Raw genomic sequence first — 25,333 nt, forward strand, 5'->3', positions numbered from 1 at the left:
AAGCCTTGGTATCCAGAGGTCTTTATTGGGGCTTAATCACCAAAACATATTTGACAACCTACATAACTGACCTCAGTCTCCATTCCCTCCAGAGGTGAGCTAATACCACATGACCCAAAGCGACCCCCCCCCCCACTACCACCACTTTGTGTGGGTCAATTACATTGTTACTAACTGGCTGGTCTAAGGTGTCCAGGTAAACAGAGACACTTTTATAAAGGCTGGACATTCCAAGGGCTTAGCAGTTATCTCCCAGCAATTGAGGACAAAAGCGAGACATTTCTTTGGGTAAGGTTAATTCTTTATTACACACGGTCAACACTATGGTTCATGAATCCAGTGTCTGCTTTGATCAGGATGCCACAGACTGGTTTATTGGGGGACACAACTAGTACTCTCCATGATATGGAGTGCTAAATTTGAAAGATAATCCTTGACTTTCCCTTTATTCATTAAACATTAATTTAGAAAATAAAACCAATAAAATAAAATAAAACAAAATGTTTGACCCTGTTCTTCTTTATAGCATATGATTTATATTGAAATAAAAAGTTTCAACATTTTAGAAAAAAGCGTTTCTTCCTTTTGGCAGCTTTAAAAAGTCCTATACATTTCAGGAGTTCAAACACGGACATTTCATCTAGAGGTATTTGTTTGTTTTAGCCATTCTCTTTGTCATTCTAGATCTCTAAGTTTTATAGCTTTAAAATTCCAAGATATTCTATTCCATTTCTTTTAAGTGCTATCTTTCAGTGGGTTTTTTTTAAAAAAAAAAAACAACATTTTTTAAAGATCTTTATTCTCTTTTAATCTCTGAACATCCCCCAGGTTTGTTTTCTTAAGATGTGGAAAGCAGAAGTTCACTTCTTATTCCAGGAAGCACTAGTTTCGAGGAGCCCAGGGTAAATTAAGCTCCCTACTGTAAAGTAAACTCCATGCATGCAGAGATTTTTTTGTTTTACTTTCCCACATGTGCCCCCAGTGCCTTGCTTTATTTGACACATACATATACTCGGTATGTATCTGTTGTGTCAAAGAACAGTTTTTAAAAAGTTAAAAACCTAACCCTTGCATAAATCTAAAGCAAGCATGTATCAAAGATTTGTTTCACTCATTAAAGAGAGAAACGAAGAGAGATAGTAAAGTTAGCCCCAAAATAGGCACTGAAAAATTGCTGGGGTAAGATTATTAGGTTAGATTTCTAAAATGGTTACTATCATCCAAGACAATAAAATTGTAACTATGGGCTTTTCTACTGCACAGAAATCATTTGTATTTCTACCCGGAGAAAATTCATTCGTGTACTGTCAAGCTGTTCTTTGTGGCCTCAATGACTCCCTGAGTGCCTGCACTCACCCTGCTTGTTTTTAACTTTTACCTAGTTATTGCCCATTTCTGGGTGCCCATCCTTACCTTGTGTGTTTCAGTGGTAAGCCTCCTGATGACTTTCCCAATTTACCCCTTCCCTCCTCTCCATGTTCACCCAGTTACATTCAAATTATCCAAAGGTTTCCCAAGTGCCACAAGCTACTTTATCTCTGACTCCAATGAAGGCACGGACCCACGAGTCCTTGTTGTGTTCTTTCTCTGCATGCAGTGACCAAACTTTTAGCTTTGGGTGACTTTATGTGACCCTCTGAGCATACCATGCTCTCTAGGACCTGTGATAAACTCTTTAATTTCTCATGCCTTTCCCAGTGTAATTTCTGTGGCTTTGTCAGAGTGATCCTTAATAACCCCACAAGGGGGACTTACTCCCCATTACAACCCAATTTGCATTGCTGTCACTTTTTCAGAAATTAATATCTATCCTTTTAGAGTTGCAGAGTATTCTAATCAATAGTAAAAAGGAAGCCAAATGAAGTATTCCTAGTAATGTTGGAGAGTTTAATCTCATCTGTCAGGTCAGGGAATTAAAAGGTATCTCCTTTTTGATTTCCAAATGCAGAAACGGTTAATAGTTTATTGGTAATTTGATTGGTTATATATTAGGCCAAGTATTTTACTTCAAGCTACTTTAAGTCTGTTTATTCAAATTCAGGCATTTAATAGATACTCAAAATATATTTATAGAATTGATAAATAAAGGCAGAGTTTATCTAAGTATTCTGGCTCTGAAGGAGGCATGTCCAAATAATGTGGTGTTGCAATACCACTTTTTTTTAATGTTTATTTATTTATTTTGAGAGAGAAATAGAGAAACAGAGAAAATAAGCACAGGAGGGGGAGAGGGAAGGAGAGACACTATGCCAAGCAGGCTCCACACTGTCAGTGCAGAGCCCCACATGGGGCTTGAACTCATGAAACGAACCATGAGATCATGACCTGAGCCAAAATCAAGAGTCAGATGCTTGACTGAGCCACCCAAGTGCCCCCACAATACCACTTGCTCATGTTTACAAAAGCAGTGAGTAGTGGGGAGAGTGGGGCTGTAGAATCAGACTGATACAATTCAAATCCCAATTCTGCAGGGTATTGGTTATATGGTTTCCAGGAAACCACTTAACTTCTCTGAGCCTTAATTTCCTTTAAATAAAGTGAGGATAATAATATATACCTTACCAGTATGTTGTAAACATTGATACCTACATAAAGGATTGGTCATAATTGGGCAAATTGCCTCATACACATTTGCAGCAAAAAGGTAAAATATAGTTGTCTTAGTTCAGGCTGCTATAACAAATTATTATAGAATGGGTGGCTTAAAGAACAAACATGTATTTCTCACAGTGCTGGAAGCTGGGAAGTCCAAGATCAAGGTACTAGCAGATCTTGTGTCTGGTGAGGTCAGTTTTCTTGGTTTGTAGATGGCCACCTTCTCATAGTATTCTCACAGCAGAGAAAATGAGAAGAAGCAAGCTGTGTCTGCCTCGTCTTATAAAAGCACTAATGCCTATGAAGCTTCACCTGTTGACTTGATCACCTCCCAAAGGCCCCATCTCCAAATGCCATCACAGTGAGGATTAGGGCTTCAACCTATGAATTTTAGGGGACACAAACATACAGTCCATAGCAACAGCATAAACATGATAAAAATAGGACATGAATTTTCTATCATCTAACAAAATAATGGAAAGAAATCACATACGATGAGAGATCAAAGCAGAGACAGAGGACTAACTTCTCCTTTTAAAATCTGTGACAATTTTCCATTAGGCAAACAGAAATGAAATGTTACTATTATTTACCTTATTATTGTTTTAACTTTAAAAATTATTTGGGGTATAGTTTGAGGGATTTATTATTTGGTGATAGGAAATAGTTTCTTTGTAGCTTGCTAACTTTTGAAACCCAAGAGTATTGCAACTGGATGGTGATTTCTAAGTGATTGGTTTCTGTTTAAGTCCTTAATTCAGGTAAATGTTCTGGTTATTTTTGCTGTGTAACAAATAAACCTAGAATTTAGAGGCTTAAACCAATCATGTTATGCTCAAAGGTCCCATGGATCAGGAATCTGGAGAGGACATCACAAGGATGGCCTGCCTCTTTTCAGGTTGTCTGGGGCCACAGTTGGGAAAACATGGAGATCAGGGGTGACTTCATAGCAGGGAACTGAAATCATCTGGTTTATTCACTCATATGTCTTATTCCTAGGCTGGCATGACTTGAAGACTGGAGCTTCTTGCCAGAGCATCTATATCATACCTCTCTATGTGGTTTTTGGCTCCCTTTCAGCATAGTGGCCTTAGGGTAGCTGAACTTCTTACACGGTACCTCAGGCCTCTCGGCCTAAGTATTCCATCAGATAATGCAGAAGCCATATTGGCTTTTATGACAGTCTTAGAGAGCACACCACATCCATTCTATATACTCTAGTGGTCAAAGTGGTCAGAAGCCCACTTAGATTCAAGGGGAAAGAACATAGACCCTACCACTTGGTTAAGAGGGTGGCAGGGTCATATCGTAGCAGAGTGTGGGATAAAAGGTATTGTTGTGGCCATCTTTAGAAAATAAGATTGGTCACAATGAATGATTTTGTAGAGGCCCAATTCACATTAGTATATGAAAAGAAATGTGTTCTGTAGTTATCAAGGGTATTTGCTTGTAGTTGTTCTGTTGTCACTGCCCTGCATTCAATGAATCACACACAATTTTCTTTGTGATGGGCTTTTCTTTTATCTTTTCCCTAATGTTGCATTTTCTTAGTTTGGGTTCATTACCTCACTGATAAAGCTATTTTAATATTTAATCTATTCCCAGTTTCCAAATCATTTTCTCAGGTGCCCATCAATTCCTCATAAGTGGCTAATTTAAAAGGCCTTTGAAGCATGACTGCATCTAGCTAAGGCAAGTCTAAATGTCAACCTTGGAAGCATCCAGTGACATTCAGATGACTCCTCTCAGTGTAAGAGACTCATTTTTCTATCATGTGGTATAGCTTGTCAAAAGAGGGCCAGAAATGGTGCTTTTCCCACCCAAAATTTTTAGTGCTGTTGAAAGAGCTGGCACTCTTAGAATCACGCAGACTTGCTTTAATCCCAGGTGCCCCAGGTAGTTGTGTGAAATTCAGAAAGTTTCTTAAAAATTATGGGGAGGTTTCCTCCTCTATATACTGACGATAAAAGTCTCTGCTTTCTAGAATCGTAATAAGGAACTTAAATAGTCCAAGAAGTTTCTGATGTACAGCCTGGTTTATAGTAAGAACTCAATAGTAGCTAATAATAAGAAAAACTACCTTTACTTTTTCTGTGTTCATAATTTTCTTTCAATGTAATAAGTCTTGACCAGGTTCTTGCACCGAGTATGCCAATTTCACGAGACAGGTGAAGGAGGAAGTGTCCACACTAGGAAAGATCTTTGAAGAAGATAGCTTTCTCTTCTTTAGCCTTGGAGCAGAGGTGGTGGGGGTTGGTGGCAACAAAATGTTCACCTGAGAACAACGGTAAACCAGGGAAGGCAACTTTGGGAGCCTGGGGTTGATGGAGGCCGTCCTTTTCGAGTGGTATTTTGTCTCCTCTTTCTTCTCTATGGATAGTGATTGGATTATTCAAAGGGCAATAAAAATTTTTTAATGTTTTCAATTGAGATATCCCTTGGCAGGACTGCCACAAGATAGTATACACCTCATTGTAAAAATATATACATAGTAGGGGTGCCTGAAGGCTCAGTCCATTAAGTGTTCAACTTTAGCTTAGGTCATGATCTCACAGTTCACGAGTTCAAGCCCTGCATTGGGCTCTGTGCTGACAGCTCAGAGCCTGGATCCTGCTTTAGATTCTGTGTGTGTGTGTCTCTCTCTCTGCCTCTACCCCACTTGTTCTCTCTCTCTCAAAAATAAATTAAAAAAAAATATGCATACATATAATTTTTTCCCTTATGTTCATTTGTTTTGTTTCTTAAATTCCACATATGATTGGGAAGAAAAAAAGAGGAAAACCAAGAACAGACTCTTAATTACAGAGAACAAATTGATGGTTACCAGAAGGGAGGTGGCAGAGGGGTGGGGGTTAAACAGGTTATGGGAATTAAAGAGTGCATTTGTGTTTGGTGTTTATATGGAAGTTTTGAATAAATTCTACACCTGAAACTAATACTACACTGTATGCTAACTAACTGGAATTAAGATAAAAACTTGAAAAAACAGATACACATATTTAGTAAATTGTATAAAACTTTGTCAATGTAAGCCATGTTAGACATAAAATACAAAATGTAAGATAGAATTTTGTTCTTCTGTCCCTTGGGATTTCTCTACTTAAAATTGCTCTTTAATCTCCAATTATTGTAATCATCATTATAAAGACGAAAACTGCTTATTGAATTATTTTAAGCTGTAAGAAAGCTTTAATTGACTTGGATTTATGTCTTTTTGTGTGGCAGGTGGTGAAGTTTACCAAATCCTTTGAACTGATGTCCCCAAAGTGCAGCGCTGATGCTGAGAACAGGTAGGGCTTGTGAGTTTCATGTTTGTCTTTTGCCCCCTGGTCTTTGGTCCTTGGTGATGGCAGCATTGTGTAATCCTGTGAGGATAGGAGTTATTTCTTTAGATCAGCAAATGCAGCCAAATATCATCACTCATCTATATTTCATGGCTTAAATAAAAACTGTTGCCTATGTATGTCAACTATTCTTCAATAGTAAAAATTTTTAAGAAACTATGGCTGAAAAATACATGTGTATACACTGCAGTATAAAACTGCAAACAAATGAAGTCAAGTTTTAGATATTTCCTAATTACAAAGGCAGCTTAATTTTCTGCTTTATTCTGGCCCTTTGCATCTCTCCTTCCCTTTTGTTTGCTTATATTTGGCCAATAATATACCCTTAGGAGAGTGAATCCCGTAATTCATTTTTGTTCCCATTGGTATCTCTGAGGTAAAAGTGAGGGGTGGGGACAGTCAGTGAATTTCTGTTAGCTTTGAACTGCCCTGAACACTAGTTGGGCTGCTACAAAAGAGGATTCTGTTTACTTTGGTCACTTCTAAATTTTTTTTTTCAACGTTTTTTATTTATTTTTGGGACAGAGAGAGACAGAGCATGAACGGGGGAGGGGCAGAGAGAGAGGGAGACACAGAATCGGAAACAGGCTCCAGGCTCCGAGCCATCAGCCCAGAGCCCGACGCGGGGCTCGAACTCACGGACCGCGAGATCATGACCTGGCTGAAGTCGGACGCTTAACCAACTGCGCCACCCAGGCACCCCTACTTTGGTCACTTCTAGAAGAAGGGCTATACAATAGTGAAATTGACCAAAATGCAGAAATGTGGAGAAAGACAAGTAAAGCATTTATATGACAGCATGATGATGATAACGATGATGTTAATACTGATACCAATGCTATGTGCATCACTGAATCACTTCCATTCACTGAGTACTAAGTATGCCAGGTTCTATCTAAAAGTTTTATATGCATTTAATCCCCCAAAATAATTCTATGAAGTCAGCATCATTACTCCTGCATGACAGAGGAGAAGACTAAGGTTCAGCAAGTTTAAGTGACTTATTAAAGGTTCTGTAGGCAATAAGTGGTAGCCACATCCAAGGACAAGGTCACCTAGATAAACCTCTCCTAGCCTCTGAACTTTAACCCCATTGCCACACATAATTTACTGCCTGGTACTTAATCTCATATAGTGAATGTCTGTTGGGTTAATGTTTCCCAAATCTGGCTGATCAGTCAGAATGAAGCTTGGAGAACTTGATAAAAACAATTCTCAGAACCCTCACTGAGAGATTTGATTCAATATGTCACAATTGAAGTCCTGAAGATCTTTAGATGTATTCAAAAGGTTCCCTGGGTACTACCTGCTTCAAGATGTAATATTCAAGGGTAATTTGATTTTATATATCTATTATTGCCTTAAGTTTGGGAAATAGAAATCAGTACATTAAAATCGACACTTCATTTAGTTACTTTAATTTTTATTCAGTGCATGAAATTTAAAAGAGGTCTTTGCTGCATACTATATAATTCCATTTATAGGGCGCTCTTGAAAAGGTAATATTATAGAAACAGAAAGCAGACCAGTAGTTTCCAAGAGCTGGAGACGGAGAGAGGGGTTTACTACAAAGGGACAGAGGGGAATTTGGGGATGTAATGGAATTATTCTATATCTTGCTGTGGTGGTGGTTTATGACTGCATTCATCAAAATTTGTAGAACTGTACACTTAATTTTACTGTCTGTAAACTATACCTTAAAAAGGGGGAAAGGGGGCCTTTTGTAATAGGTTTTTGTTTTCATGAAAACATATTTATGTCTGCATCTATATCTCATGTCATCTAATCTACATCTAAAAAAGATAGAGTTACTAATGGTGTACTGAGCAGTTTTCTTTCTTTCTTTCTTTCTTTCTTTCTTTCTTTCTTTCTTTCTTTCTTTTTTAATTTTTTAGCGTTAATTTATTATTGAGAGACAGAGAGAGATAGAGCAAGGAAGAGGCAGAGAGAGAGGGAGACACAGAATCTGAAGCAGGCTGAGCTGTCAGCACAGAGCCCCCAACACGTGGCTCGAACTCACAAACCGCGAGATCATGACCTGAGCCAAAGTCGGACGCTTAACCGACTGAGCCACCCAGGCGCCCCTGAGCAGTTTTCTTAAAATTTTCATGTAAAATAACATGAAATACATTAGAAAAAAATGTGTATTCATACTTACTCCTTTAGCTAGTAATGGCCTCATTAAATTCTCCCTCATATATATGCGGGGGGGGGGAGGTTTATGGAGTTATTAAAACACAAGGTTTGAAATCCTAGTGCTTCGATGTTGTTCTTTTTTATGCTACTGAATGTGTCCTCTTGGCCACTGCAGAGTTAAATATTTCTGATCTTCTGATTATTTTTAATGCTGAGAGAATTTCCATGTCAAAATGAAATGACCCAAGGCCCAGACTGCCCTTGGCTAACTTTCTGATAATAAAGAAAGAAAGAAGTGGAGAAAGAAAGGTCAGATTTTCTTTAAAAAGACATTTGAAAAGTGCCTTTGAACTTTGACATTATGAAATAGTACTCTCCATCATTCTATTTGTGGCCTTTAAATTACTGTAGAATCTTCATTTATCTCTGAAGACCTTTTCTGCATTGTCTAGTAATTTCCCTCTTGTAGATGTGGGATCCTTCGGTCATTTATTGGAAGTTAAAGGTATAAAGACAAGTGGCTCTAGCATTTACTTTGCCAGAGGCTGTAGAAGAGTCATTGAAACAGGCTATGAGTCTACAAATCACAGCCTGCTCTCAATACGTTGTAAATCTTTCCTTTAACCTTTCATCACTTAGCGTCTTCACTATAGATAATGTCCATTAGACACCTTAGTCCTCTGGACATCATTCAGAGTTATAATAGAATAACTTTTGAAGATAATGTCTATGACACAATGCAACAGTGTTTCAGGATACTTGTTTAATTCTGATGAATTCTGGCTTAAGGCTTGCTGATTTTTATAGACAGTCCTTGACAACTTCTTTTAAAAACCAATTTTGTTGCTGACTCATCATTTTTACATATTGCCCTGTAGGGCTACCTCCTTTGTCATGGCCCCACTCCTCTTTGTCTTCATGTAACTAATACCAAGTAGTTTGAGAGTTAGAAATGATTTGATCCATTTCTCTCCACAAGGCATGTACCTCGTCTAGGGGCATCCTTGACAACTCCTCCAGTGATAAAATTCACACTCTGTCACCTTGAGCTTTTTAAGCTTATTGAGATTTCTTTTTTTTTTTTTAAGTTTATATATTTATTTTGAGAGAGAGAGTACAAGTAAGGAAGGGGCAGAGAGAGAGGTGGGGGGAGAGAGAGAATTCCAAGCAGGTTCCCTGCTCCATGCTGAGTCTGCACCATGAGATCATGACCTGAGCCAAAATCAAGAGTCGGATGTTCAACTGACTGAGCCACCCAGGTGCCCCCCACTGATAGATTTTTTTAATTGTATTTATTGATTGATTGATTGATTGATTGATTGATAGAGATTTCTAATTGTTACAAAGGCACTTTGCATTCCTGTAATTTCTACCTATGTGTCCTAAATTTGTCCATTAGAGATAGTTCTTCTTTCACTAGTTTTATTTCTTCATTCAGTAGCCGTATGTTGAATACCTATCCTGTGGTGGGAACTCAGATAGGTAGTGGGGCTACAGGAGTTTTTTTAAAAACCAGCAGTCTCTGCCTTCAAGGATCTCAAGGCCAATGAATGGGTGTAAGAGTAGCTTAAGAATTTAATATAACCATAAATAGATTTCATCAGGCCTCCAGACCATAGCTGTAAATAGAGTCACATTAACAGTGATAATTTTTACTTGGCTGCTTGGTCATTTCTCCCTTGAGTGTAAGACCCAGCCCCTTGCAAAAGCCACTCTTGAAGTAGTTCTGGAAGTCCCCGAGATTTAAACAAACAAAAACAAAACAATTTTATTGCATTATTTTCCCAAGTGTCCACTCCTAAATAGACATAACAGAGCAGCATCTTCTGGGCAGGGGCTTCCTTGCCCACTCCAGAATTCATTGCACTGTCTCAGATGAACCAGTGGCCTTTTCAATGTTTATTTATTTTTGACAGAGAGAGACAGAGCATGAACGGGGGAGGGGCAGAGAGAGAGGGAGACACAGAATCGGAAACAGGCTCCAGGCTCTGAGCCATCAGCCCAGAGCCTGACGCGGGGCTCGAACTCACGGACCGTGAGATCGTGACCTGGCTGAAGTCGGACGCTTAACCGACTGCCCCAGTGGCCTTTTCAAACCTGAGCAGATCTGGGTAATGAGTGTAGAAGTGGGAAGACGGCTCACTTTCCCTACCATGTGTTATAGTTTGTGGTTTGGCTCCAAACAGTCTTGCATGTACCTCATTTTTTCCAAATCTTTCAGTTACTAAAGCTTTTGTGTGTAGCCCTTATTTCTCCATAGGACTTGGACTTAGTCCATGGGGCCAGGTTTAGGAATTGGAACCCAGATTGAGGGCCAGCCATTAAGTTGCTCTCTTGGTTTCCCCACCTTTCTTCCCTGTTGGCTACCAGGTTTAGGTGCTCAAAACCTCCCCCTCACAGTCCCTTTCTCTCCGTGCACATTATTTTGTGCAAATAAATGCATTTTTCATATGCAGATGTATCTCAGTTTAGGTTCTTATGTTCTACTATCAGGTAGACTTGGTAACTGCAAAGCAATTCAGTACTTACTGTAAAAGGTTTGTGTAAGGTGGCATTTTAATATAGAGGAGGGACACCCAACTCATCTGGGTAAAAATGGAAGCTGATGTTCAGGGAAAGTTCTTGGATGTGGTGAATCTTCAATTAGGTCCTGTAGGGTAATGGAAAGTTAGTGACACAACTAACTTCCAGGAGGAGGAAACATTGTAAACAAAAGCACAGGATCTTTAATTTGGGCTGTGAGCTATTGTCCTAAAGGTCATCATAATTGATGGTGATGGCCCTTAACTCCTTGTAAGGGCATCCAGCTGCCCAGAATGCCATCTATTTGGGGCAAGAGTCTTATCAGATCCTTCTGAAATGCTCAAACCCTTTTACTTGGCCTGGAGATTGGCTACATGCTTACTCATAGGGGAGTAATCACAGACAGTGACATTGAGATTTGTGTCTTGAAAAATCATCTGGGCAGTAGAGTGGATGAAGGACTAGGGGAATGGTAAGCTAAAGCCACCAGGGGAATAAATCTACTACCTCACCACAGTGGCAGTGGTTCAGTACTGGAAGACTGTCATGGATCTGCTGTCCTTATCTTTTCCATGTTAGAAATTGCTAATCTTAGACAATTTTTATATTTCATGGTCCCCAGACTCTTTGCCAGCCTTTTTATTCTCCCGTGTATGTGCCCCAGCTTGCCAGAGTCCTTCTTAACATGTTGTTTCCCAGAATGGGACATGACTTTCCAGTTTTTTCCAGAATCAGAACAGATCAGAAAGAGATATGTACCTGGCTTTTTCACAATACAATACTGTTAATGCATTGATTATTTCCAATCACTGATGTTGTCAATGCTGACTTAAAAAAAAAAAAAAAAGATCCTATCTTATCCATTTGATGCTCCTCTTCCTCAGATCTCACTATTAGAACCTTTCCTATGAAGCCTAATTTAAGAAGATTTAGTGAATCAGCCTGAATAAACTTTCTTGGATCTCTTATCCAACCTTTAAAAACCTCTTTTCTATCCTCAGTGGGAACACGTAGTGTGAATGATCATGTGTATCATAGAAATAGAAAAAAAGGGGTGCCTGGGAGGCTCATTCGACTAAGCATCCGACTCTTGGTTTCAGCTTAGGTCATGATCTCATGGCTTTGTGAGTTCGAGCCCTGCAATTGAGCTCTGTGTTGGCAGCAGAGAGCCTGCTAGGGATTCTCTCTCTCTCTTTCTCTTGCCCCTCCCCTCACTCGCGCTGTTTCTGTCTCTCTCAAAATAAATAAATAAATAAGAAATGGAAAAGAACATTTATGGTCATCTTAACAAATTTGTATTTAGTTTGAAATATATTTGGCTGGATCCTATTGATGTTTTCCTAGGTATAAATATGGATGCTGCTTTGGAAATTGCACTTTCACAGCTATGCTACTTAAGGTATTTAAAAAACCCAAAAAGCCAATGTCTAAAATTTCTAGAAGGTAACAACTGACTACAAGGGAATTTTTCACATTTAATGGAGTATACTGGAAATATTGTTATTTAAAACCGAAGCTCTGTAGCCACTTTTGCCTTCTGAGAATAGGGGAGTTGAGGGGACAAAATGTATTTTAGTGGGAAGCAATCCTTTTTTTTTTCAATTTAATCTTTATGCTGTATTTTGTCATTTGTTGTGACTGGAAGGAGAGAAGAAAAATAAAGCTAGAAGTCTCGGAACGGCTAAAGGGCAAGATCTTTGGTTTAAGGAGCCTTTCAGTATTGCAGGTCAGCCTGGAGAGTGGAGAGCTAAAATGTTCTGTTTGAAAAGATGACGACAAATGGCAGGCAGAATAATGGCTCCACAAAGATATGCAGTTCCTAATCCATGGAACCTGTGGATATTATACAGCAAAATGGATTTTGCAAGTCTGATTAAGACTCTTGAGATGGGGAGAATTATCCTGGATTATCTGAATGGCCCAGTGTGATCCAAAGGGTCCTTATAAATGGAGGAGATGTGAAAACAGAAGCAGAGGTCAGAGTGATGTGGTCTGAGAAAGACTTGACCTGCCGTTGCTGGCTTTGAAGATGGAGGAATGGGGCCGTGAGACATGGAGGATGTGGGCAAGGTGTATAGTTGGAAAAGGCAAGGAAATGGATTCTCCCCTAGAGAATGGTACAAATTGTAGGATAATAACTTTGTGCTATTTAAGGCGCTTAAGTTTGTGGGAATGTGTTATAACATCAATAGGAAACCAATATAGAGGGTTGAATTTAAGGAGAGTCCAAGAAGAAGAAATTTCAGGGAAAAAATGAAGGAGTAAGGAGAGGCGAACCATGTCTTCAAGAATTAAGGAGACTGAGAAACATGGGCAGAGGCTGAAACTTGTGGGGAAAACATGGCCAGTGAGGAATTCCCAAGTATAGGACAGGTAAAAGATTTGTCTATATATTGTGCTCATTTTTAAAATATTACACCCACTTTGTCCTTTGCTTACTGTCTTCAGTTGTTACTGGAACTCTGGTGTCTAATCCAAAGTCTCTTATGTTCAGTCACTCTTACCCTACAAAATTAAAAAGTTATACTTTTATAGACCACTTCTGAATATGTAAAGATAGAAAAAATAAGAGATCTTTGAACACTCAGAAATATTTAAGGTTAGAAATTTGCTCTCTTTTAAATGTTATTTCAGTAAAACTTGTTTCCCTAATGCAGTGGGTTGAATAGTGTTGCCTCAAAATTTGTGTCCATCTGGAACCTTAGAATGGGTTGATTAAGGATCTTGAAGTGGAATTTTTCTGGATATGGGGTGGGCAGTAAATCCAATGACTGATGAAGACATAAAGGGACAAAGGAGAGAAATCCATGTGAAGACAGAAGCTGAGACTGGAATGATATATACAAGTCTAGGAACACTTGTTCCTGGAAAAAGCAAGGAAAGATTCTCCCCTTGAGCCTTTGGAGGGAAGATGACCCTGCCAATACCTTGATTTGGGTCTTCTGGCCTCCAGAATTGTGAGAGAATAAACTTCTGTTGGAAACCATCAAGTTTGTAACAATCTGTTATGGCAGCCCTAGGACACTAATACACTCATTAAATGAGGAAGATGAAATAATGGCTAGTAAATGTCTCTTCTAGTAACAAAGTTCTGGGAGGCTATGAGTCTATGAATCAACTGTTGTGCATTATAGTGATTTTTTTTTATCAATTAAGGAAAGAGAACTAACTTATTGAAAGACTCATATGTCACATTTGTGTTGTTTAAGTTAATTTCGTGAATGCCCAATGAATTAGACTTTATTGTTCTCATTTTACAAATGAGGAACCTAAGGCTCAGAGAGGTTAAGTAATTTGCACACATTTGCAGGTTACTAAGTGTTGGATTTTTTAGGGTGAGAGTAATGCTACTGGCAGTGCTCCCTGCCTTCCTGCAGGCTTCTGTCTGGAAGAAATTCTCTTGGCCATCTAATGCTCACTCTACTAAGACCAAGGCCCTAATTGGGTTTAGATGTTGTTTAATATATCTTTAACAAGATTATACTATGATCTGGCATTGAAATAAAGTTACTGTTTCAAAGAAAAACAAGGAAACAAGAAATGGAGTGTAAATTTGATATTAGTGATGAAAATGTTTATTGTTGGGAAACTGGACACAAGTCTAGATGTTCTTGCAAAGCAACAACTGAAGAAACTCATAAGGAGGTGAAGTGAAGCTATGTTTTGTTACTGAAATGCATACTGAAGGATCACTTATCAATGCCAAGTCATGCAACTGAAGACAAGAAAAATTGCCAAAGCATTCACAATAAATTAATACAATAAGAGGCTGGCGTAACCAACTTCATGAATGATGTGAGGCTGTTCTTTATTAAAAGCTTGCAATGTTTTGGAAGCTGTTGAATTTCCAGGGACAAGCGATTCAATTAAAGAAAAAAGGAAACTATGAACTTAGTCAAATAGAAGATGCTAAGAAAATCCCTGTGTCATTTGACATGCCTGTCAATGCCAACAGTGCTAAAATAATCAACATTAAGAACATAGATTACAGGGGTGCCTGGGTGGCCCTGTTGGTTAAGCATCCAACCCTTGATTTAGGCTGAGGTCATAATCTCATGGTTTGTGAGATTGAGCCCCACGTCAGGCTGTGTGCTGAGAACACAGAGCCTACTTAAGATTCTCTCTCTTTCCCTCTCTTTCTGCCCTTCCCCCACTCACTCTCTCTCTCTCTCTCTTTCTCTCTGCCTCTACTCTCTGTTTATCTCTGTCTCTCTCTCAAAATAAATAAAAAACTTTTTAAAAAAAGTACATATATTACAAAATATAGCATTTCAACATGATGCCATGTGTAATGTCAAATGGTTAAAACTTGCCACCATATTTAATTTTAAACAATAAAATCAAACTAAATGTGGGAAACAGAATTCCCGGGCCCTCACCTTCAGTTGTCATATCCATAAATATGTTACATTACATGGCCAAAGAAACTTGCATTTGTAATCAATTGACATTAAAATGGGGAGCTTATTCTGGATTATCTAGGTGGCCCAGTCTCCTCACGCTTGTGAGCTCTTAAAAACTTAAGAGCTTTCTCCCAGTTGAGGACAGAAAGGGAAGTCAGAGAGATGTAGCAGATAGGGAAAGTCAGAGGTTTAAAGCACAAGTAGGGGTTGACACATATTGCTGGCTTAATTATAGAAGGGGCCATATGGCAGCTGAGCTGATGAATGAGCAACGTACAGCCATGTACAATAGAAGACCAGGAGCCCAAATATCCTTCCAAGTTATGTTAGGTCTTGATGCAGTTTTATTTTTTAATTTAATTTAATTTATTTTTTAAAATTTATTTATTTATCTTGAGAGAGACAGAGAGAGGGAGAGAGAATCCCAAGCATGCTCTGCACTGTCAGTGCAGAGCCCAATGTGGGGCTCAAACTCACGAACCATGAGATCATGCATGACCTGAGCCAAAACCTAGAGTCAGACATTTAACTGACTGAGCCACCCAGGTGCCCCTTGATGCTGTTTTAGACGTGTGGGTGCACAGTTAAAGAAGTGCTGGTGGTATGGCTGGACAACAACAACCCCTTAAAATTTCTGTGTACAAACCAACTAGAGATCACTTCAGGAAAGAATATCAGTCTGGTTTGGCTGAAAATTTTTCCAGGGACACTTCTTACTAAGTTCAATAGAACAGCAGTAGCAAAACTTGTAGGAGGGTGCTGGCAGTTTGGAAGAGAGTCCTAGAGATAGTGGTAGAGCACTCTTCTAGTAGATGCTGCATCCTCAGTATCCTGATAGCTCAGAGGATGATAACTGCAAACATCGATGACTCCATATTGAAAAGTGATTCAGAAGAGTGACACTGAGTTTGAAGAAATTTTAGAAATGTCTTAGGCAATTTATTTTGCTTACAAATTTTCCTTTTATACATAATCAATTTGTATAGTTTAAATTTTCCTTCACAAATGGTATATGATAAAATTTATGTCTAATCTGAAATAAATAATTTTAAGATAAGGTTCAAATATTGTAAGTGATAAGAACAAATTGCCTCAGCATTTTTTTTCTCTTTTTTGCTGTTCAAAAATAATAGTGCATGTTACATTCCATGGTATTGTAGAGTCCATGAAATAATATGACCCTTCCACACATTGTTTCTCCTGTGGCTTTTCCGCCTGTCAGCTCATTTACACCTTCCTTCCCCTGAGGGTACATATATCTCAACTTTGAGAAGCACCTTAGGGGACCTTTAGGGTTTCTTTCAGTTTTTAGATTGGACAGCCCTATGATTCTTCTCAAAGTTAGTTTTCTGCATTGCATTTTTTAGGTCAGAATGTTGAAACTTACGTTTCAATGCCTTATTGATTTTTTTTCCTTTCCTTGCAATTCTGTGTGGAATCTAGTTTTGCAAACAAATTACTCTTTCCAGCAGTGGTTTGTAACCATTCCTCATCTCTCTGTAAGTCTTTCCTTTAGGCTTCCAGCCCCTATGGCCCAGATTTGGGCATTTTTTAAAGGGGAACGGACTTCTATGATATGTGACTGTAATGAGACAAAAGTACCAGATGAGCTCTCAAATTGCTTCATGAGTCTGTAAATAAGATTCCCAGAGATGTTCTTTACTTTTGTCCAGCAGCAATGGTATATTCAGGAATAAATGTGGTATAGACCATATTAGCCTGGAGAGACTAAAGAATGATGAGGGAGGATTTTGTTTATTCACTTTATTGTGATTATACCCTGCAATCATATTGTACATGTTATAACCCTGAGATGTACTTGGCCCAGGCAAGATGATCTCTAGCACCTAACCAGATTATGAATATGATTCTGGGCTTATGCTTCCAGAAAGTATGATGTAAGTCACCTTCATTTGGACATTGCCACTCAGCCCTGATGAGCCATTTGGGAATCAGAAATTCTGTCCCTACCTTGGAGAAAGTTGCTAAATGTCTTCACCATGAATCCTAACTGTGTGAGTTTCTTTGGGTATCCTTTAGATGGTGACTTTCAACTTTTTTTGACAACAAAAGATAGCCAGATCTGCTTAATGTATATAAATATACACAAAAAAAATGCACACATGCTTATTAAAAGCAAGTTTTATGAAACTATACTTACCTTTACTATGTATGTATATTCTGATATATTCTATTCTTTAAAAAACAAAAAACAAAAAAAACTGCTGTCCTAATGTACAAAATTAATTTCATGATTCACTACTTTGTTGTGACCCACAGTTTGAAAAACAGTTTTAGACTCATAAGCCTTGTCTGATTTATACATGTAGTGTGTGTGGCCTCAGTCAATGCCTATATTTGTTACTTTTTAATATGGTGGTTGTATGAAATATATTTCCCAAACATTCCAAAACTTTTTCACTCAAATATATGTTGTGCTTCAAATTTGGCACCTTGGGGAGTGTTATGTTTGTGTAAGTTTTTTATACCACTATTTAGGGCAAGTGAATGAAATGTGTTACATAATCTGTTGATAAGGTTGACAATCATTGAGCACTTTGAATATGTCATTCAACAGCCTTCTGGCCTCCATGGTTTCCGAACAGAAGCTATTAATCATATTGAAAATCACTTGTATGTGATGAATCACATCTCTTTTGTTGCTTTCAAGATGCTTTCTTTGTCATTGGCTTTCAACAGTTTAGTCAGGATGTGTCTATGTGTGGGTCCCTTTGAGTTTATCCTGCTTAGAATTTGTTGAAATTCTGGAATGTATACATTAATATTTGTTTTAATCAAATGTAGGAAGTTTTTAGCCATTATTTCTTCAAATATTCTTTCTGCCCCTTTTCCTCTCTCCTGTCTTTTGGACACTCCCATTATGTATATGTCCATATGCTTGATGGTGTCTCACATGTCTCTGAGACATTCAATTTCTTTCATTCTTTGTCTTTCTGTTTCTCAAATCAGATATTCTTGATTAACCTATCTTCCAGTTTGGTAATTATTTCTCCTGGCTTCTCAACCCTTCTGTTGAACCCTCTTAGCAAATTTTTCATTCCAGTTATTGTAGTTTTCAGTTCTAGAACTTAAATTTTTGGTTCTTTTTAATAATTTCCAACTCTTTTTTGATATTCTGTATTTGGTGAGACATTGTTCTCATATTTTCCTTTAGTTCTTTAGATTTAGTTCTCTTTGTTATTTTGAATATATGTATAATAGCTCAATTAAAGTCTTTGTCTAGTAAGTCCATCATCTGGACTTACTCAGGGACAGTTTCTGTTGATTGCTTTTTTTCCTGTGTACTTCCCTGTTTCTTTCTATGTCTCAAGTTTTTTGTTGTTGTTGAAAACTGAATATTTTAAATAATATGGTGTGGAAACTCTGGAGATCAGATCCACTTACCATTCACTTTGTTGTTTCTATTTGTTGCTCTTATTGTCGCTGCTGCTGTTTGTTGTTTAGTGACTCCCCCCCCACCCCGGAACTATTTTTTGTTACGTTTGGCAACTGAATTCTCTGCTTGGTTAGCTTGTTGTGAACCCATGACTAGACACAGATTTCCTTAAAAGCCTTGAACCAGTAAATCTTCCAGCCTTGCTGAGGAGATCTGTTTGCATGTGGGTGATATCTTCAATTTTCTGACAGGAAGTTTATGTAGCTTTCACTTTCTGCTTACACAGAGCTTCAAGGTCAGCCAGAGATAAGGGATTAGGGCCTTCTTGGGGTCTTTCCTGGGCACACATACAACTCTGCAAATGAGTGTGCCCTTCTAGATTTCGAGGAATATGTAAGAGCTTTTCAAAACCCCTCTAGGAATATCTCATTTCCATGCTTCTTTTTTTCTTAAATTTTTTTAACGTTTATTCATTTTTGAGAGACAGCGGGGAAGGGGCAGAGAGAGGGAGACACAGAATCTGAAGCAGGCTCCAGGCTCTGAGCTGTCAGCACAGAGCCCGACATGGGGCTCGAACTCATGAACTGTGAGATCATGACCTGAGCCAAAGTCGGACACTCAACCGACTGAGCCACCCAGGCACTCTATCCATGCTTCTTTTAAGTTTTCTGGTCCACTTCTTGTTAGCTGCAACTGTTATCCCTGCCTACAGCAGTTGCAGTGTTAAACACTGTGTTAACCCACTGCTGCTGGGTTTTTTCCACAAATGCCCCAGAGGTGAAGGCTGTTCTCAGTGAGCAAGCCCCAAGTCAGTTCAAAGAAAGACAAACTCTGTGAGTGAAGGTTTCCAATGGAGCTGCCAAACAGGTCAAATAATGACAATTCTCTGGGGATAGGACTTTTAGGGAGCTCTCAAACTTCCTTCTCTGCCAGCCGCTGCTAGGATTCTGACTCTCACAACTCATGTGATTATGTGACTGTTGGTTTTCCTGGCTACCCTAGAGTTGGGGAGTGGGAGATGGGAGTAAAGTCAGTTAAAATGCCCCAAAACTTGCTGTCCTTACAGAGATTCAACTGTTTTTCTTGAATAAACACTCCTCAGATTTTTGCAAGTCTTTTCCTTAATTTCCAGAGTTCTCAAAATGTTTATTTTGACAATGTTTGCTAGTATTCTCACTGCTTTTATGTGGAGGAACAAATTGTCAGTGGTCCTTAATCTGCCAATTTGGAAGGCTGCCCTCTTCTTTTTACCTTCTTTTAAATCTCTGTTACCTACAGTGATAGGGAATGGTAGAGAAATTCACACAATGGTGTAGGACAGAACATTTCCATAGTATGTGATGAATATGAATATATTGTTTTCCTGCTTTCTTCTTTATGGATTTTCCTTCTTCTCTGCTAGAAAGCATGTGCTAGGAAGCCTGTAATAGGTGTTTTGCATAAATAAGAATATGATAACTATTCTGAATTCAAGAAAATGAAGAAAACCTTAAAAATGTTAAAAACTAAAACAGAACCACCAGTCATCCTGGAAGAGAAGCAAGATTTGGTTTGATTGTTGTTGCTGTATAACTAACTTCCTTTAATATAAGAACCTTAGGGCATTCTTCTTTAATATCCACTGTCTGGCAAATTCAGGGCTGCTGAACCTCATCATGCCAATATTTAATGTTGCTAATTGAAGAAGAAAGATGCAGATAACCCAGGAGGCTCATTTTTACCCCCTTTCTGTTGTTTAGCGAGGAGATGTCTCAGCATATCTGAGTTAAGCTCAGTTGAAGACAAGACTGGTACCAGAGACTGAACTCTGAGGCTCTCTCTTGGTATCAAGACCAGTTCTTTACCATAAAGTTCTATTATTACAGAATCAGCTATATATTTCCTGCTTCCTTTCTCTAAAAATATGCAGAGTGTTATGAGATTAAAGTGTTTCCTCTGAAACACTTTATGCCTGACCTCAGCATACCTCTCAGGGAGCCATGTCACTTTGATACCTCTGGGCTTGCATGTTTCCCCCTCAAAAATCCTATTTTATAAATACCCTCCATGACCCTAGTCTTGTATGTGTCCATGCACCATTTGCATGATGCTAATTATAAGAATTAAGTATCAGTGAAAGAGAGGAAACATTTGTAATGAAGTTGTGTATCTTCCAAAATCTTAAGAAAGTCAAGGACACATATTTCTCAACTATCTAGCCTTTACCTCTTAAACATATGTAATTTCTGTCTTTTCTTTTTCCTGCCTTCGAACATGAAGATTCAAATAAAAGACAAACCCTATCATTACCCCTGTTTATTTTGGACCAATGGGCTTGTCACTCTAGGAAAACTGTCACAGAGGAGAATGAAAGCTATACAAATGTTCCATGAACAACAAGGCACATGAATAAGTACTGAGATCAAGCATAATAAAGTAACTTATGTAGGTCAGCTGTCTCTTAGATTGATGCTATGCAGTAAACAGAATTTTGGCAACTTGAAAGCCTTAATGATTGGTTTTTATGTTTGACTCACTTACTTTTGTATGTCTGTTATTTAATGTTCTTGAGTTAATATTTTAACACATTGAGTCCACTTCTCCTTTCTTGCCATGCAGACATATGCCCGGGACTTGTTGGGAAGGTATGCCCTCAAAGATGGAAGAGCAGATAGATGGAGTTGGCCACAGCTCCCCTACAGAGAGATGTGATGAGGCTACTTGAAACATCTAGCGGGATAGGATTGTTAACTGTTAGTTCTATTATCAACAATTTTGCTGTTTTCTCTTCAGCAAGTCTCCATATATGACAATGATGACACAGTCAAAAACAGTTAACATCTCCCCTGACCCAGGAAAGAAGCAGTTAAATAAACAGGGCATGTCTCACCTTGGTGTATTTAATAAAACACTATCACAAAGAAAAATCTATGTGAGAGAAGGAATTGATATTTATTGAGAGCTTTTTGTGTGCCATGCATTCTTCCACATTACATTATTGTATCCTTAAACCATCTCTGTAAAATGAGTTTTATTTCCTCTATTTTCCATTATGGAAACTAAGAGTCATTAAAATTTTATCTGTAGTCTTACAACTACGAAATGTTAGACCAAGATATGAAAACCCCCCTCCAGATTTGCTTGGCTGTGAAACCAAGCAGTTGTCACTATACGATGCTAAATTGTAGACATCAGCCACTCACAGTGATGCCATCTGACACCCATCCAAGAGTCACAAGACTCTTCCCCAAAGTGACACCAACTCCTGGGGGTGATAAATTTCATCATTCTAATTGTACAACTTGAAGAAATGAAAGAAAATGTACTCTTTGGTTACCATGTCTTAATTTCTAATAACTAGGGAATGCCTAAAATGAGAGAAATGGGAGTGTGATGAAGTGTCCTTAGGCAAGACCATAAATGTAAGTCCATTAGCAGGTCACGATAAGCTTCAGGGACTTCTGCAACTTAGAGCATCTTCCTCTCCTGCCACACTGCGAGAATTGACAGGCTAACTCTGCTTGCTAATTACACTCTCCCCCACTACTTTTTGTGACTAAAAGGTTTGTTTGGTAACCTTCAAAGATACACTGAAGCCAGTAGGGGATTATTCACGTCCCAGTTCTGGGTTTTCAAGACTCTCCTGCTGGGGTGCTAGCTTTGAGTCCCACTGGTATTGACTTAGTTCCTTAATCTCCTAATTGAAAGCCAACTTCAAATAATGTTGCAGAGCTCGAGGCTTCAGGAAGGACCCAGAGTTAGATAGATTTACCTGAAAAGAAAAAGTAAGGAATGGAGTTTCTCTTTGAGATCCAAAGTTCAGAACGACCTCTAGCCTGTGAAGCAAAATGGCAAATAGTACCAGGCATGACCTACAGATCAAAAATCAATTTTTGTTTGCAAAGCATAAAAAAGAAATATCTGTCCTAAAGAGTTCTTGGAATTCTGCCTCTTCGCCTTTCTGAATCCTGCCCCCACTGGATAATACTCAAGGTATCAGAGGGCAATTGACAATCCCTTGACAATGAGAAAATAGACTGTGTCTATGTTGAAACATTCTGCTCCTAATATATATTTTTAGTTATATATTTAGTGATATATTTTTAGTTAATGGTCACAGTTTTCATTAATCATTGATAGCATGTCAAGGAGAATGTATTAGTGTAGTCTTGAAAATGTTAAATTTGAGGTGCCTGGAGATGACCTTGAAGAAGTGTCCAGAAAATGCTTGGATATGTATGTAGGGATGTCAGGATTCATTGGGCTGCTGGTGTAGATTCGAAGATCATCAGTATATATTTGGTTGTGGATACAAAGTATGTGCATGGAACCACACAGTATATGTGTTGGCCTCTGCCACTGTAGCCTTGGTGATCACTTCCACCATGTATCCTAAGTTTTAGCTCTAATATTTATCATATCAATACAGAAAACCTCACACTTCTAAAGCTTTCCTCATGCTATGGTTTTGTCTGGATTCTTTTTACCCTCTTCCTCTTCCAGATGACCTTTTACTTCAAAAACTAGCTTAGACCAACTTCCTTTTGGGAAGTGATTTTCCAAATACCATTCCCAATGCAAACAAAACTGATCCTTCTTCTCTCAGGTCTGGTAATGTTTTGTGTATTTTTCCTTTGGGGCATTTATCACAAACTATTGTCATTGTTTGTGAGCTCCCCAAAGGTGTGACCCCTTTAGCTTCTTCCTATAACCTCTTTCTGTTTATGTAGGGGCAGTACTGAGCTGACCATCCATATGCAGATGGGTTACCACTGCCAACTTCTTTAAGCAAAAAGGAAAAGACTCTTATGGGTATGTTCATGCCAGACTTGCCCCAGAATTGTCCAGCACTTAGTAGGGGCCCAGCCCATGGTCATTCTTAAAAGAGCAAAGTCTTGGGAGTCTCTAGTGAAGGTTAAACTCTAGTGTTGAGAACAAAAATGTCAATACAGATACAGTCTAATGATTAACATTATTTTATTCAGATATTTTGTCTTCTACTTTAGAGACTCGTTTTGAGAATTAATTCTGAAAAATAGTCTTGAGTTATTTTCATATAATTTTCCGTGTTTGAATCTTTGGCCAAGATAGGTTTTTTAGACAAGTGAAGATGGTGAAGTTACTTGTCTAGGGGTATTTTATTTTGTCTTGTTTTGTTTTACTTGTATTGATTTGCCTCCTCCACTACCCTTCAACTTGTTATCCTGAGGTTTATGTCTACCTCACTGGCCCTCACTTAGGGGCAGGCGCATTTCAGGAATTATGTGTTTTCTATAATAGGGCAGTTCTCTTTTATCCTTCCGTAGTCAATATTTGAGCTCATGAAGCTCTCTTTGAAGTCAGTGGGAGTCTCATATTTGGAAGCAAGATACCACTGGGCAAGAAGACTAAACTGCATCCCTTGGCAGGAAACTCACTTAAAAACCTGCATCTTCCTATGCACCTGGTTCTAGAAAAATACAAGTAAAAGACCTCTTTACAATTTTCCTGTTATTTTAAACAAATTTTGATCTTAGGGAGGTCTACTTTTTTAAAGAGCTAAAATGAGCTTAGTGGTTAATTTTTACCTTTTAAGAAAGTTTCACTGAAGTTAGGTGATAACCTAGGTATTTATTTTCTTTTCTAAGACTCTTATTTCAAAGACTTGTTTTGTCTGCTGTTTTTTTTTTTTGTTTAAGTCAGAATTTATTTTACATCCCCACCAAAGGAGTCAAACTAGTGTTATGACTTGCATACCAGAAGCTATTAAACATGGACAGATATTAAAACAAACAAACTTTGTAAATATTTTAATGGTCTATCAAAACTTTTGATTTTTCAAGAACAAATGAATGTCATATAGAATTTTAAGACATTTTTCCTCTCTCTGTGGTGCACTGGTTGGTGCACAGTAAATGTCTTGGCAAAATATTTGCAAATCCACCGACAGTCACACCAGACATCCACTTGCATAAGATGATCAATAAGTGTCTTTTTCTTTTTGCCAAAAGAAGGGTCATCCCAGCCCTATTTCCTGCCTATACAGAGAAGGGTATGGGCAGAAACTAAAGGGACTGTAAAATGAGAAAACTTGTGACAGTGTAGACATAAGCAGTATGGCTTTAGGACCTAGGGGCCTAAATGCTATCAGAGCTTGGGGGAGAGGATTCCTTCTTCACTCCATGAAGCTTTAGTACCCTCAAGTGTCTGGCTTCCCTTAAGTGGCTTCCAAGGCTTTGACAAGGGGTCTTGAGTGAAAGAATAAGTCTCCTTAGAGACTAGGAGTAGGGAGAGGACTTGGAGGTGTCTGTGGTCTTACAGTTACGCACATGGCAGCTAAGATCCACTGAACTGGCATGATCTCATTTGCACCCACAAACTACAGAGTAATCAAATTATTGATGTATTTGTAAACTGCAGTAATTCTCCTTATCTTGGTCCTGGACCAAACTGAAAATCTTAGTGCTGGATTTGTTGGCCTTTGATATCTCTGGTCACATCGGGGGGCCCTATAAAATTGGTCAATTCAACTTTGGATATTAATTTAAGCTTCCAACAACCTATTAAAAAAATAAGACCTGTTACAGACACCTGGGTGGCTCAGTCGGTTGAGCGTCCGACTTCAGTTCAGGTCATGATCTCACGGTTCGTGAGTTCGGGCCCCGCATCAGGCTCTGTGCTGACAGCTCAGAGCCTGGAGCCTGCTTCCGATTCTGTGTCTCCCTCTGTCTCTGCTCCTCCCCCACACGTGCTCTGTCTCTCTCTGCCTCTCAAAAATAAAGAAAATGAATTAAAAAATTAAAAAAAAAATAAGACCTGTTAGAAACTACCAACCTTGACTCTTCTTGGGGGGAACAGGATCTGGAACAAAGGTGATGGTCATCCCACCTCTATCCTGCTCAGATCCCATGTATAAGACTATTCTAGACTGTATTTCATACTCCAAAGGGCAATTAATCTGCAGGGATACACCTAGG

General features: G+C 38.6%; 1 protein-coding gene across 1 annotated transcript in view; it reads left to right on the plus strand.

Moving 5' to 3' along the window:
* Positions 1-25,333, plus strand: part of PDE11A (phosphodiesterase 11A) — a 385,818-nt gene that overhangs the window by 168,372 nt on the left and 192,113 nt on the right. The window contains exon 5 of the mRNA XM_047084228.1: positions 5,821-5,885. Within this exon, the coding sequence (XP_046940184.1) occupies positions 5,821-5,885 (65 nt within the window). The remainder of the gene's footprint in view (positions 1-5,820; positions 5,886-25,333) is intronic.

This window comes from Lynx rufus, unplaced genomic scaffold (genome assembly GCF_022079265.1).
Source record: "Lynx rufus isolate CCGP_SWC_20201006 ecotype Redwood Valley unplaced genomic scaffold, mLynRuf1.p SCAF_2, whole genome shotgun sequence".
In the NCBI taxonomy this organism is placed as follows: domain Eukaryota; kingdom Metazoa; phylum Chordata; class Mammalia; order Carnivora; family Felidae; genus Lynx; species Lynx rufus.